This window comes from Choristoneura fumiferana, chromosome 5, assembly GCF_025370935.1.
Source record: "Choristoneura fumiferana chromosome 5, NRCan_CFum_1, whole genome shotgun sequence".
In the NCBI taxonomy this organism is placed as follows: Eukaryota; Metazoa; Arthropoda; class Insecta; order Lepidoptera; family Tortricidae; genus Choristoneura; species Choristoneura fumiferana.
In genome coordinates this window covers 17,316,031-17,330,635 of record NC_133476.1, presented here as the reverse complement: position 1 = coordinate 17,330,635, position 14,605 = coordinate 17,316,031, and the positions used below count along the sequence as shown (strand labels likewise).

Below are 14,605 nucleotides of genomic sequence, written 5' to 3'. Positions count from 1 at the left end.
ATTAATAAAACCTATTTACACAACGAACGCCAGAGTTAATCATACTAATTCGTATTTCTGTTTTGCAAATGTAACTAAAGTGGCCCCTTTTTTCTTAAGAGCAGTAAATATCTGCATAATTATACTTTACTATAGCCATATCTACTATAGTACATTATAATCCTGGAAGAAGGGCCGCGGATATCTTTATCCGAGGCGATCCATTGTGCTATTCAAGCTTTTTCAAAATCACTTCACGCCTCTATGGCCACCCTTAACCGCACTTACGCTCTACTGTCTACGCATTTTTCATGGGTCCAATAAAAAAAGAAAGGCCACGTATTTACTTAATGTTACTGAAACTATCGTAAAATTGAGTATCAAGATATGACATTATATTCCTTTTACCACAAAAAGTGACATGAAAATAAATCTTGCTCTACATATTTTTAGAAAAAAAATACTTTGAACATGAAACTACCATGAGACTGACTCATTTTAAATGATAACAAAACGGATAACTCACGTCTGAAATCGAGTTTAGCTCGACCTGTTTTGGGGCAATCCGTAACCGCCCTGCTCGCGCGACTACCCGACGAAACGAATACCGGCGCACAACTACCCGCGGTTTCATCGTTTTATTTTTGACAATCATAGCAAAAGTGACGATTCAAAAATGCTACACCCACGCAAATCCGGGGCAGAACACTAGTTACACGTATTATACAATATATTTATGAACCTATCAAATAAAATTATCTATTTGATACTGGTAACCACGCTTACATTTACCTACAAGAGGACAGATGGCGGAAGCGACTTTTTATGGAAAGAAAACAAGAAAATTCAGGTAACATATGAACAATATGATCACATGACCCCTTGCGCCAGCATCGTTAGCCGGTCTATTATTGCATGTTGAATGGCGCACTCGACGCCTCGTCCTACTGAGGTCACATTGAGCTACGGCAGGCATGTCTTGTAAAGCTCCTATGTCAGATTGAGATGGACCCTTCCCTTTCTGAAGTGATCCTGAGAGAAAAGGATCTGTTTGCGACCGCGGTTCTTTAAAGGGTGGGTTGTTTGGCCGGAGCTAAACCCGAGGCTTGTGTATCAGTGAATGATTTCAAACGAACGTTTATAACTTTGTTAGCTATTGCCCGCGAATCCGCCTGCAAAGAATCCGTTTAAAGCTAGCCCCCGGGAACTAAGCAACTTTCCGGGATAAAAACTATCCTATAGCTTTTCTAGGGTCTTAAACTGTCTCCATACAAATTTCATCAAAATAATCATATTAGTAAGGATAGGCATATGTTTGACCATAAAACAACTGAAGGTAAGCGGAGACTGGAATTAGCATGCAGGGCCAATTTTTCTGGACCGATATAAATTTTTCATCACACTTGCTCGTCAATGACGTTATTCCATGCCTTTATAATAAAGGACAGGATTACGTATAGTTTTCTTCCCCAAGGGAGTTATGACTTTACTTTTAAAAAGTTAGTAGGTACGTTATTTCAGACTAAAGAGGTTTCAAGTCAGCCAACGTTTTGTTTACATCTTTAAAACTTAGCTATAACCTAATTTTAAACCATAAAATTTTGCCACGCTTCATGAAACTTCGTTATTTTTATATTTTAAATTTATATCCAATTGTTTTGCAATAATTTTAGTAAATATTTTTGTAGCATGTTGGAATAATCTGGCCGCAAACCCATTCGAATTCGAAACTAAACACGGTTCTTAGTATTATCTATGGTAGACGACTCGAAAAAAGTGACAAACAGGGGGGCTACCACGAAATTCAAAAATCGGAGTTCATATCGTTTTGCTGACGCTAATATTATTTAATACGAGAGTGAGAGGGACGATACGTTACGAACTTCCATTTTCAAATTTTGTAGTAGCCCTTGCATTGGCGGATAGCCATATTTTATTCAGTTGTTTTCTAAGCGTCTTGCTTTTGTTGAGCTGTGGAGTGTTTGGACACACAATAATTTACCTCGCAATGAGATGAAAATCATTGTGTGTATCACTGGCCATAAGGGGATTAATGCACAATGTACTATAGGTGTCTTAAAAAAAACTACCTACTTGTGTCCATGGGCGGCAATGATTTCGATCATGTGACCCCCAATACTCGTTTGCGTTAAGCTTAGAAAATAAACACTCGTCTAGTAAACGCCCAGTGGGTGTAGTTAATGTACGACTTGTTAATGTACGCTCAAATAATGCACGGCCTGATAATGAGTGCTTATGTGCACTATTGCGCGTACATTCCGAGTTGTATATTATTGTTTCCCTGCCCAGTCACCTTTGATTGAAAGACAACCCGGTTGTGGCAATCAGAGAACATATACGTCAATAGACAATGCCATATATCAGCTGTCCTTTATAGTTTCCAAGTTCGTAAAATTAACATACCTATAGACAGAAACAAGTAGACATTATTAAATTCATATTATCTCACGCACAGCTTGCGTGGGTGTGCTCATTACAGCGTTCACAATACAAATACAGGCAGGGCTGTTTTACCCGTGTGTACTTAAACCTTTGAGATCCCGCATAACTTGAATACGAGAAGGTGTACATTAGGTATACTTTAGCAAAACTTCAGTGATGTTGATTTAAGATCGGTACTAAGTATGTTCAGGCACGTGAGCCTGAATCGAATTTAATAAAACACGTCTGCAAATTTACTTTCTTTGAGAACCAACTTTGTACTCAGAAGTGAGCACAAAGTTAGTAATAGGTACCTAAGAGTAGGAGAGTAAAATCTCTTAAAAAAAAATATCTATCCGAAGAGAGTATAGTTAATGTCAATTTCTTATCGCCAATGTGAAGTATTTTATTATTAAAGCTAAAAAACGAAACTGACTGATAACAATGGGGTCAATGCGAAAGTAAAATGTCTTGTTTTATGTACAAAAACCGTTTATGGCCAGATAGTGCGAGCTCCAAGAGCGTAAAAGACATTTTAACGAGACTCTTTATCTGTCAATAATTTTATATCTAGGATAGCAGACATGGCTGATAGAGCTACCTATCTAATCGTTGATATAATGTTAAGGAATCTGAAAAACAATTGAATAACGCGATAAACAGTTGGTTAGTGATTTGTTTTATGAAGTAATCGTGAGAGACATGGCGGCAAGTATTTTTAAAGCGTCGGAAAATATAGAAGAGAAAGTGTTTGTGGTAACCGGAGGGGCTGCGGGTGTGGGAGCAGGTGTCGTCAGGGCTTTATTAGCAGAAAATGCAAGGGTAAATAAACATTTACACGTTTAATATGGATTAGGTTCAATGATGGAAAAACATTAAATTATGTTGAAACATTGCGGATGCAAAAAATTTATGACTTGCGTCATGTTGCATTGTTGATAAGTAAAGACAGAGTCAGATTAGGTCAATTATTTATTTATTTATTTAATGAAATTGCACAGTACATATATGTTAATTAGGTCAAATTAAATGTCATATTTTCGTTTCGCATAACAGTCTTGGGCAGAATAATCATATCAACAAATTTCTTGTAATTTTGTACAGCAGAGTACTAACGATAAAAATTGATAAGAATAATATTAACAAGTACGAATAGTCATTATGCAGAAAAATGTATCTCAAATCAGATTCAGCTATACAGTGTTCTGCCATTATGCCATATACTCGAAAAATCAGCGATAGGTAACTAAAGTATTATGATGATTATACAAAAGTATCATTCGCCTAAATTTTTTTCTGTGATAGGAACCTAAGTGAATTTCGGAGAATCGATACTATGGAAGATAAAGGAAACCCGTTAAATAAATATTCGAGAACTGGTCATTGTCCCTTAGTTGCCATATTTAATTTTATCTCATTAGCAACAGAGCAAAGCTATTGGGCAGAGTAGGTATGTTGAAAACTGGAAAACTTACCTAACTAAAAATTCTCTAATTGCATATAAGGTGATGTCCCAGAGCTAAAGTAATTTCTTATGCCAAAGCAACATCTGAAAGCATTAAAAGCAACATATGTAACGAATAATTTCCTAGTAATAAGGGTAAAGTTAACAGGCCTCGTGACAAGTAACCTCTCGTATCAGCAGTTAATAAAACAAGTAATTTCCCCAATATTGCAGCACGTCGCTTTCCTCGACATTGCAGAGAGGGAAGGCGCGGCGCTCGAAGCCGAACTCTTGAACAAGTTTGGCGCCCTAAGAGCGAAGTTCATAAAATGTGATATTGCCGATGAGTCCCAACTCAACTCGGCGTTCATGCAAGTAATAGACAAATATCGCAGGCTCGACGGGGTTATTAACAATGCTGCCGTTTTGAATACTGATGAGACGAGGAATTTCAAGAAAATTATTGACATTAATTTTGTAAGTATTTTAACTTTTTTTTTTATTGGACCAACAATAAGTATACTCATACAATGTGTTATTTTACATGAGCAGCTTAAGACTAAATATCTTATTAATTATAGAAGGACACCGCATGCACAAAATAACAGTGGTATTTAACTTAAAACTAAAAAATGTTGTATACTCCTAAACTGGAAGCTAAGCTAATAACTAAAAAATAAATGAAGTAATAGATTTATTTCTTGTTTATAAGAGCGGTTTTAATGAATGGGAAGGTCGAAAAGTTGAGATCAATACAGTGCTGATATTCCTTATATATCGCATACTCGCGAGAGCGGACAATGTCTCTTAAGATTAGTGCGACTATTAGTACAACCGAAAAGTTTAATGTTACATGACCTTTGGTGCTCTAGATGGTATAAAAAAATTGAATTTCTGCAACAAATCAGGACAATTCAGATCGCCGGTGACAATTTTCTTAAGGAAAATTAAATCTAACATGCGCCTTCTACTTTCCAGTGTCGCTATTTTAAAGTATTTAAGACGCGCGTGATTGCTTCTAAGTTCTCTATTTTTCTTGCTAGTGTATGTCAAACTTGCAATAAATCTTTTCTGCACTTTCTCAATTCTATTTATGTGTACGTTATTGCAGGGCGACCAAACTACACTGAAATACTCCAAGTTACTTCAAACTAAGGCATTATACTTAATAACTTTTGTGCTGATAGTTCTAAAATTTTTGCATTCCCGCAATACCAGGCCCAAAAGTCTAGAAGCTTTCAAGATGATCTCATTAATGTGCTCGTTAAACTTCAACTTCCGATCGAAATTAACGCCAAGATCTTTTATATTCGCCACCACCTGTAGTACTTCACTATTTAAATTATATAGTGTGGGTACAATATTGTCATTTCTTTACATTAAGAGTCATTTTATTTGCAACACACCACTGCTACAATCTATTAAGGTCGTAAAACTTATACCTTACAGTATACAGAAAATAGATGCAGTTGAAAATTGTGACTTTTACTACCTAACAGTTTTCTAAATCCGTTTAAAAGTTTTTTAAAATATTTTCACCACTCTTTATTCCTAATTTTATCATTTAGGAAACTCCATTACCTAAAACTCTCAGATTTAGCTAAATTGACAAGTATGTTCTTTACTCCTTGTATTATAAGTGCTCTCATTTTGTAGAATTTACTGTATTTTTAATGTTGATAATCATTTTAGACGGCCACCATCCAAAGTTCGTTGCTGGCGTTAAATTTTATGCGGGTTGACAAAAGTGGAACCGGCGGAATAATACTAAATATTTCCTCCTTATGGGCACTCAGAGGCGACAGTCAGCTACCTGTGTACGCCGCTACAAAAACCGCAGTGCTCCATTTCAGTAACTCCATTGGGGTAAGTTACACAACTGTATTATCGAAGTTTCTTTAAATCCATCGGCTGTGTCCTCAATACAAACTTTGCTCTTTGTAAAGTCAGATGTATCTTCAGCAATATGATATTAGGTATCACTAACTTTGGACTATTATTCAGAGAATATTGTGGTTTTACATGACGTAGATAGCACATATTTACCTAAAGTTGATGTTGAAGTCAAATGTTAAATTGATGTTGCTAGTACATTAATATTTGTGAATTACTATAGTTTATTCATTTTTGACTAGGGTATTCAACACAACTCAAAGACAAACGTTCGAGTTATCACCGTCTGCCTCGGCCCAACCGACACAGCGATACTACACAGACATAACTTAGAGAAAAACGAAGACTGTCTTCCATCGAACTCTGAAGAGCGACAAAGGTAACAAATCAAAATCAAAGGTGTCTCACAGTAAAACCGAAAGATTTCATCCAGTGGTTGAGCAAATCCGAATGAACAACCCTGCAAAGATGTTTCACTGGAAGTTTTCATTAAAGACGACGACGTAGCTTCTTTGACGCGTTATACTTTGAACATCAGCTAAATGTACTGAAACATTTTGTTAATCTCAATTTAAAATTCTTGAATAATTTTCACAGGGGTAAATTTAAACTTATTCAACCACTAGCTGAAATATTCCGGATCCATTTTGGGATACCTTATTACATAGTATTAATCAAAATCGCTTCCTATGTATGAATTTATATAACTAACTACGCAGAGATTTATTAAACTACACAGCGGGTTTTAATGCGGTTTTCGTCAATGGCTTTTTAATTTTTTCGGCTCTTTTTTTTCAAAAACTCACCCATACGAGGCCGGGGCGAGTTATTAGTGAACTTTAATACTGTTACTAACGAAATAAACTTTGTTTGTTTACTTGTATTTGTATATGGTCTAATATAACTCTAGATTCTAATAAATCTATTTTTTTAATTCTTTGGCAATTAGAAAGATTCACTATCCCAGATGATTATAGGCTGTATTTATTCCTGGAAATACCTATATAAAGCTCCCACTAAATGTAGACAAAGTTGCGGGTTGCAGCTAGTATCAAATTCAACACTTCGCAATTGCTAAAAATATTTTTACTTATACGGAAAAACAAAACTTTTCAAATATTCCCCATAGAAATCAATATGGTGACGACAAGTGAATCTCACATGGGTATTCGCATTTGGGTTATCCTCAATCCTGACGTAAGCAACATACTGACAGCTTTGTGGCGATTAGACAGCTGTTATTTCATTTCCCCTAGAGATGCGAAATTGTCCCCATGGAGGGTCGGATTTTTACCTCAACGTCTCCTACGTAAGTGGTGTTCATTTTCTTATGAGTTTTTCTTTCTAGGGTTGAGTCGGCTGTCTCAGGCATAATAGAGGTGATTTGTAAAGGCCGCAGCGGTACTACGTGGATGGTTGCCAGTGACGACCCGGCGGTGGAAATCACAAAAAATATTACGGAAAGCTTTGAAGTGCTTTGCAGAGGTGTAAATGAATTATTAATAGGACCTTAATTGACTTATGAATGGGCTTATTTAAATGATTCTATTAAGACATTTTATGTATCTACATTAAAGGTTAATCTGTGGCATTATATGTATTTATTGAGTTATTTATTAATCAGTTTCCATGATAAATAAAAAGCACTCAAAGGAACGTATCAATGAATTCGAAAAGGTTATTTAAACATTTCCTGAATGATAATATTGGTCCTTCTCTGAATGAGCAATCGACGTCATCAATAAGACGTTCAAATTCGTCTTCCCTTTCACCATCTAAGGTTTTATTTCTTTTATATTCGAGAAATTGCCGATTGTTAAAATATTAGGTTTTATTACAAGAATTTTTCTAGTCTGTTCAATGAAATTGATTTCGTTGATTTCCTGTCGTATATCTATTGAAATAAGAAATATTCATTAAGCAAGCATGAAATATACAAAAAAAACTAATTTAGGGCAAAGTAGCGTATCAAATAAGAACCTACATTAATGAATACTATAATTAAACATAAAAGTAGGTAAGTAATACTTAACAAAATGGGATTAAATGTTCAAAAGGCTCCCAGGACTGTGACATAGACCCAAAGATTCTTGCCAGGCCAGTATAGCATGTCAGGTAAGGCTGATATAATTTTGGGAGGGAATTGCCAGCTTTTAGGTCCATCGTGGTGTCCTTCAGTAATTTAGAAAGTATTTTAAGTTTGACCAAAGCCAAAACGCATTCAGTTTAGTTAGAAGTCTCATGAGATGTATTATTATGAAGGCTGGTAGCGTTGAAATACCTATATTCTGTATGTCTTATAATGATAAAATTGTATAAGTATAACGTTCTCCTCCCATCAAACAGACAGAAGTTCTGGTCCCCGCTTTATAACTTTACGTAAGAATCTACAAACCTTGCAATGTTTGGGTGTTCCCAGCAAGTTGGATAAAGGTCTTGGAATACTAAACTCAAACACGCATAACAATGAGGCATATCGCAATCATCTAAGCAATTAAGCGACGGTGTCTCAGCCAGGCACGTAGAGTTGGCAGCAAAATGCAGTTGTCCGGGACGTTTCCCCAGGGTCTGTTTAATTTATGATCAGGAATTAGCCTTAATCTAGATTCTCTGCGCTTGCTTTCTGTATTTTAGAAAAAGAGGCAAAGTTCTTGATCCTTTATAAAGGATGTGTATTCTATTGAGTCTTTGTTTAAGGGTAGAGAACTGTTTAAATTACCTTCGAAACTTTAGTGAATTAACGAGGACGTGAGCGACCTTGGTGTATTAACGTGAGAATTAATCGACAACAAAAATATCCATGAATCCGTTTGAGAGCTACTTTTGCCAGACAGGCAGACATAATACACCTCTTTTTGCGTCGGGGGCTAAAAATTAAAATGTTTTTTGTGCCCAATGATCGGCAAGAGCACCGTACATTCAAATAAATTATTCTTCATTGATAGCTAATGGTTCACACTCACTAGACCGAATATTATAAAAGCTAATATCACTAGGCATACCATCGTTAGATATAATTTTGATTAGCCCTAATATCATGACAGCTAAACTTGTATGTCCGAATTGATTACTAGACCTAAAGTTTTCAACCTAAATGTACTAAATATTAAATGCTCTAAAATAACTTAAACTAATAATGGTTATTCCTAATGATTAATAGACCTAGTAGCCATAAGTCTAATCATTGTACATGAAAAACAAATACTCAATGAGGTAAATTATATCCACATGGGTTAGGTTATGTTAGACTTTTGACATTGATTCCGGTTGTTCCGGGTGGTTGTTCCGGTGGTTTGTTTGTTATCAGACTTAAATAGAAAAAACGCATTGGAAAATTTGATTATTAGACCTAATAACCATGAGTTATATGTGGTAAATAATTATGTAGCAAATGATTATCTTAGGCGTAACAAATTGACAAATAACATTTGGCCCTATTTTATATTGCAAAGTTTTAGTTCAAAATTTGTGCGAGCGAGCGAAGCGAGCGAGCAAGACGGTTCAAGAGAAGAAGCGACTTGCATAGTTTAGGTTCAGAAGGCTAAGTTCAAGAGAAGAAACGACTTGCATAGTTTAGGTTCAGAAGGCTAACGCTATTAGGGCTAATGAATATTTAGGAAAATAAAAATAAATACGGCTTTTTTTGATTTTAGGGCTAGTGAAATTTAGTACAATGTAAATTCGGAATGCTAAAATTAGGGCTAATGAATAGATAGAAAATAAAAAAAAATGGCGTTTTGATTTTAGGGCTAGTGAAATAAGTGGTAGTGAAAATAGGATTAAAATTTTTCGGGCTACCATAGGAGAACCATTGCTAATAGGTATAAGACGCGTTTAAAACGAAACGTGCATGAGCTAAAGCTGAGAGCCTTCCTTTCAACCTAACTTCAGTAAACATTTCCAGTTAACTGTTACTGATGATACTTCAGGGTAAGAAGATGGTGCAGAAGTTTAAGCTAGATATTCTGACAGCGTTAACGCTAAGCAAGTAACTTATCCGACTATATTCATGGAAGTTGGAATTTTAGCAGTCAAGTGTGTTGGTAAGTTTGTATATTTAGCAGATAATGTTTGCACGTGCTTATTCCACAGAAATTTACTTCGTCGAAAGTTGTTACGGTATCTTCTGCTATAGCTTTTTTGCCTCTAAACGTTGCTGCAATGTGCTAAATATAATGCATTTTGGGAACTAAAAGTTCAACATTCGGGACGGGACCCATTAGGTACTGAGAATTTTTGAGCAAGTCAATATTAAAAATGGGTTCCGACTGTTAAACTTTATTTAATAGAGTTCAAGACTACTAAACTTGTTCTTTTTTACTTTTTGTCTTTTTTAAAGATTTTTTTAAGGCAGTCGGGTTTTTTTATCTTTTAAATTTATTTTGTAATACTTTGTTCACCATAATAGCCTCAGCGGTCCTCGAATCGCCGAATAGTAGCGATTGTAGGTAATGTTAAAGTTTGAACAAATTTTAAGAAATAACTAAATCCTGATTTCTTATTATTACTGAACTTGACTAAACTGTACCTATCACTGTTTTTAAATGTGTTGAAAGAACATCATCAAATTATTTAAAGTTTTCTCGCGATATAACGATAAAAAATCCTTTGTAAAACTATTCCGAATGTAAATGTAATATACTGAAACTATTAACGACTAATCGTAAAATCGGAGGCCGAGAGACATTAATCATGGTTGATCGCTTCGAATCACAGAAATTCACTTATCATTAATACAGCCATTATAATCAAAGGTTCCGAACGCTTGCCAAATATAGCGTTAGAGCTAAACTATGTATGTTCACTCACTGGATCCAATCAGCTTAATTTCTTTCGTCCCTTTGAAGCTAAGCCAAAATCGGGTGTAATCGGAGCTTGCGTTTTTCTTTTGGTCGTTTGGAGAGGAAACCTAGGACGCATATAAGCTAGAAACGATGACGATAATAACGTAGCATAAACTACGCAGGCGTGTACAAATGTTTGATGCCGATCAGACTTTTGTCATCGATATGAATGTATTAAATATATGTATGATATATTATTGTTATAACATTTTTTATTAGTTAGGTACATTGTAATTTGTATCGACTTAAAATCAAAAACGAAATAAAAATAAAAACCATTTTCCCTGATTATTTTAACAATCCTCGGTAATCGAGTTCAAACAAGCCATCCAATAATGAAATTTCCGCAAAAGCATTTTCTTCGAATTGTCAAAACAATCTCGGACGATAAATGAACTACAATGATCGGCCCACTTACTTCCGATAACGTGAATTTTTAAGACATTTATACGTTAAAAACAGGTCTATAAAATTTGGAGGACCGTTCGGTAAATATTCGATCCAAGCGTAGCACGGTCCATTTGTGAAAGCGACGATCCCTAAAATTACATCAAATTACGACATGGCACCCTAGTCTAAAATATTCTTGGGTACTGTAAGAGGGGCATATTTTTATACATGCACTGTGTGTCTACTTGTGCTCGTACGGTAGTTCTCTAACTTATGTATCCACTTTTTTGTTCACAGAAAAGTTAATAGACATGTAGTTTTTAAGACACTGATTTTATCTACAAGGAACGTGGTTTTTGGCATTTTTGCTCGATCTTCACTACAGTGTACAATACCATGTCCCGACCTGTCGTGTACAAACGATTTGCTAACATAAGTACCTACTTATCATAAAATTAAATATCGTTTAATTTCAAGTTTTCCTAGTTTATGCTATTCAAACCTGGATACATTTAACCGAACAAACTTAGAAGCTATTAAAACGTCAGTTATTTCAGCAACTGGCCAGTTGTACCATCATCCAAAATTAGATCTACGAAGTTTAATACTAACTATAATAATAGCTTACTGCAGGATCCAAATGGAGAAGAGTTGCTCAAGACCGTGAACAATGGAAGCTACTGGAGGAGGCCTTTGCCAACAGGCACACTGAGTTGAGAGACATCCTATGACAACTTCAACCTACATCAAATTCAACAAAGTCTAAAGATCAGATCAGCTCTCACCCAGTTCAAAGGGCTAAATAAATAAAATAATAGCAGTAATTATGGAACTAGATTCAGTGAGCTGAGCGATACGCAATTACTTACATCAGATTATTGTGCTGTGGTATCAAATTTGTCATCGAAACTCATCAGCCTTGACATTATTTCCAGAGCTGCCAGCTTTGGTTTGAAATCAGTAGGTAATCTAGTTGCCAAGCTATTTCGTGGAATGGGCTAAAATTCCATAAAATTTTAAGGTTTGATTACAAAATGTTCTTACAAATAGTGTTAAGCTTTCTGCGTGACAATTTTTTCCATTCCTGCATATAAATACGCCTCAGAGAGGATTGTCATCAATACCAAATGTAAAACGAGCCTACCATTTCCTCAACGGGCCGGTAACAGATCCGTAGTTCAGCTGGCGGCAGTGATTGCTTTCCATCAAGTGACTAGGTATTCACAGAATAAACGATTTGAATTTGAATTTGTCCCGCCGCATTAGAAATAGCTTAATGGCGTCTTAACTGAATTGTTTTACGTACATTTATGCCCGTGCAATTTTTGAAATATACAACGACAAACAGTTTACTCACACGATTCTTGTTACCATGGCCACGCAATAAATAAATGCCTTCGAGTTTGGCCTGAAAAAAGTTCCGGTAACAATTTGAAAGGACAAACGTACAACGCCATCTATTTATTGCAAACAAAGTTAACACGTCACGTCATCATGAGAACAGGTGCGTCACCGTACTTGGACAGTGCTCTCTATTCTTGTTTAAACTGTATTATGCGTGAATTAGTAACAACTTTCACAGACTTACAATATTAGTAAGATCCATACTATGGATACTATCACATACAATATCCATACTATCCATACTCCATACTATATTTACTATATATATATATAATATATATATATATATATATATATATATATATATTATATATATTATATATATATATATATATTTATATATATATATATATATATATAATATATATTATATATAATATTATAAATGCGAAAGTAACTCTGTCTGTCTGTCTGTCTGTCTGTCTGTTACGCTTTCACGCCTAAACCGCTGAACCGATTTTGATGAATTTGGTACAGAGATAGAATAGACCCTGGAATGAACATAGGCTATCTTTATTGCGAAAAGGCTTTAAGGGGTTGAAATAGGGGATGAAAGTTTATATGGTGGAAGTTCGTCGCTGTCTCTATGATAAAACCATGAAACTTGGTATTTAGGCACTTAATAAGAACTAAGTCGATATTTGTTTGAGCTTTTTTGAAAATTCGACCTGTGAGGGGATGAAATAGGGATGAAAGTTTATATGGAAAGTCGTCATTATCGAAGATAGATGATCTATCATAGATCGATGAATCTTTATTAAACTTGCCATTTCAGTACGTAATAAGAGATAAATAGATATTTGTTTTATTCCACGCGGACGAAGTCGCGGGCAAAAGCTAGTAAATATAATAAAAACAAAAAATCATGTTTAGGTACTTACTTACTACCTACTAGACATGTGCGCCGCGCCGCCGCGCCGCCGCCGCAGACGATTTTTCCACGCCGCCGCCGCCGATGAAATTGGTCGGCGTATATTCGGCGTGACAATATTTTTATTAATTTTAAAGTAGCACCAACTCCTTAGCTAATTCGTTGCCAACTTGCCACATTTCAATACCATAGCTTAAAATTATATTCTCCCTCACCCATATTAGAAGGGCCGTCTGATCTTCATGTTGGTTCGGAGGCACTGAAGGTGAAATCGATCCAAATGCGGATGTGACACCGATATATATATACGCATCCTCTCCGAAGATATAGGATATTGCCAGTTTCCATACAGTTGCCATATAGATAGAAATTTTGGTGGTCAGCTTAAGGTCATGTGAACAGAAGACCTCGGAACACAGCTTTCTAAATGCCGCTTCTGCAGCACCGACCGATGCAGCTGTAGATCTCAGCATCAATGTCACACTTAGATGTAATAGTGCTCCCCAGATAGTAGAACTTATCTACCTGCTTCAACACATCCAACTCTAATCCCATTCAGCCATACCAATACTCTAATTTCATCCAGCTCTATGATCAGTGTCTCGTGACCATGAATGTCCAAGGACATCACCTCGGTCTTTTTGACACTGAGCTTTAGGCCGAATTAACAGCAAACTTTGTCAAAGACTGACATCAGCTGTTGCAGATCTCCTGGGGGAGTCTGCTACTCGTACAAGCGCAAATCGTCTGCATACGTCATGATCTCTGTGATCAATGGAAAGAAATGGAATCAGACTACAAGTGTGAAAGTGGATAACGAACTGTCAAAACCCACCAGAATTGTGCGAAGGGTAAGACAGGGCTGTGTGTTGTCTTCAGTTTTATCAATATTTACGCAGAGATCTTCAAGACCCCGCAACAGCGACACTGAATCGGGCGGGGGTAATAATTAACGGCCAATATATTAACAATATCCGGTATGCTGACCACACAGCGTTGATTTGCGATAGCCTGGAATCATTGCAGGAACTGCTGAATCGTATGAATATCGCTAGCAATAACATGGCCTTAAAAGATAAATGTCGCAAAACAAAGTTTATGGTCATAAGCAAAATAATAAACCAACACTTTTCATTACGTATCAGACGAGAAGAGGTTGAACGGGTTACTCAGTTCAAGTACCTTGGTTGCTGGTTAATGAAACATGATGATCACGTGCAGGACACCAGAGTTCGTATTGAGATGGCTCGATCGACGGCGTTCTTCAAGATGAACAAGGAGCTGTGTGACAGAAACATGAGCCTCAAACTAAGAATGCGTATAGTACGTTGCTATATA

The 14,605-nt window shown here is 36.0% G+C and overlaps 2 protein-coding genes across 2 annotated transcripts in view; one reads left to right on the top strand and one right to left on the bottom strand.

The window, feature by feature from the left end:
* Window positions 1-14,605, bottom strand: part of LOC141428282 (uncharacterized) — a 221,814-nt gene that overhangs the window by 18,729 nt on the left and 188,480 nt on the right. The gene's annotated exons all lie outside the window — the stretch shown is intronic.
* LOC141427831 (15-hydroxyprostaglandin dehydrogenase [NAD(+)]-like) lies at window positions 3,020-7,358 on the top strand. The gene is made up of 5 exons (XM_074087418.1): window positions 3,020-3,243; window positions 4,100-4,342; window positions 5,558-5,731; window positions 6,001-6,137; window positions 7,107-7,358. The coding sequence occupies exons 1-5, from the start codon at window positions 3,124-3,126 to the stop codon at window positions 7,270-7,272; spliced, it is 840 nt and encodes a 279-aa protein (XP_073943519.1). The 5' UTR covers window positions 3,020-3,123; the 3' UTR covers window positions 7,273-7,358.

Bases quoted from the DNA above. Each gene is read 5' to 3' on its own strand.
- LOC141427831 (XM_074087418.1), top strand. From the start codon at position 3,124: ATGGCGGCAAGTATTTTTAAAGCGTCGGAAAATATAGAAGAGAAAGTG. The intron at 5,732-6,000 runs GTAAGTTACACA...ATTTTTGACTAG, and splicing joins ATTTCAGTAACTCCATTGGG to GGTATTCAACACAACTCAAA. The intron at 6,138-7,106 runs GTAACAAATCAA...TTTTCTTTCTAG, and splicing joins AACTCTGAAGAGCGACAAAG to GGTTGAGTCGGCTGTCTCAG.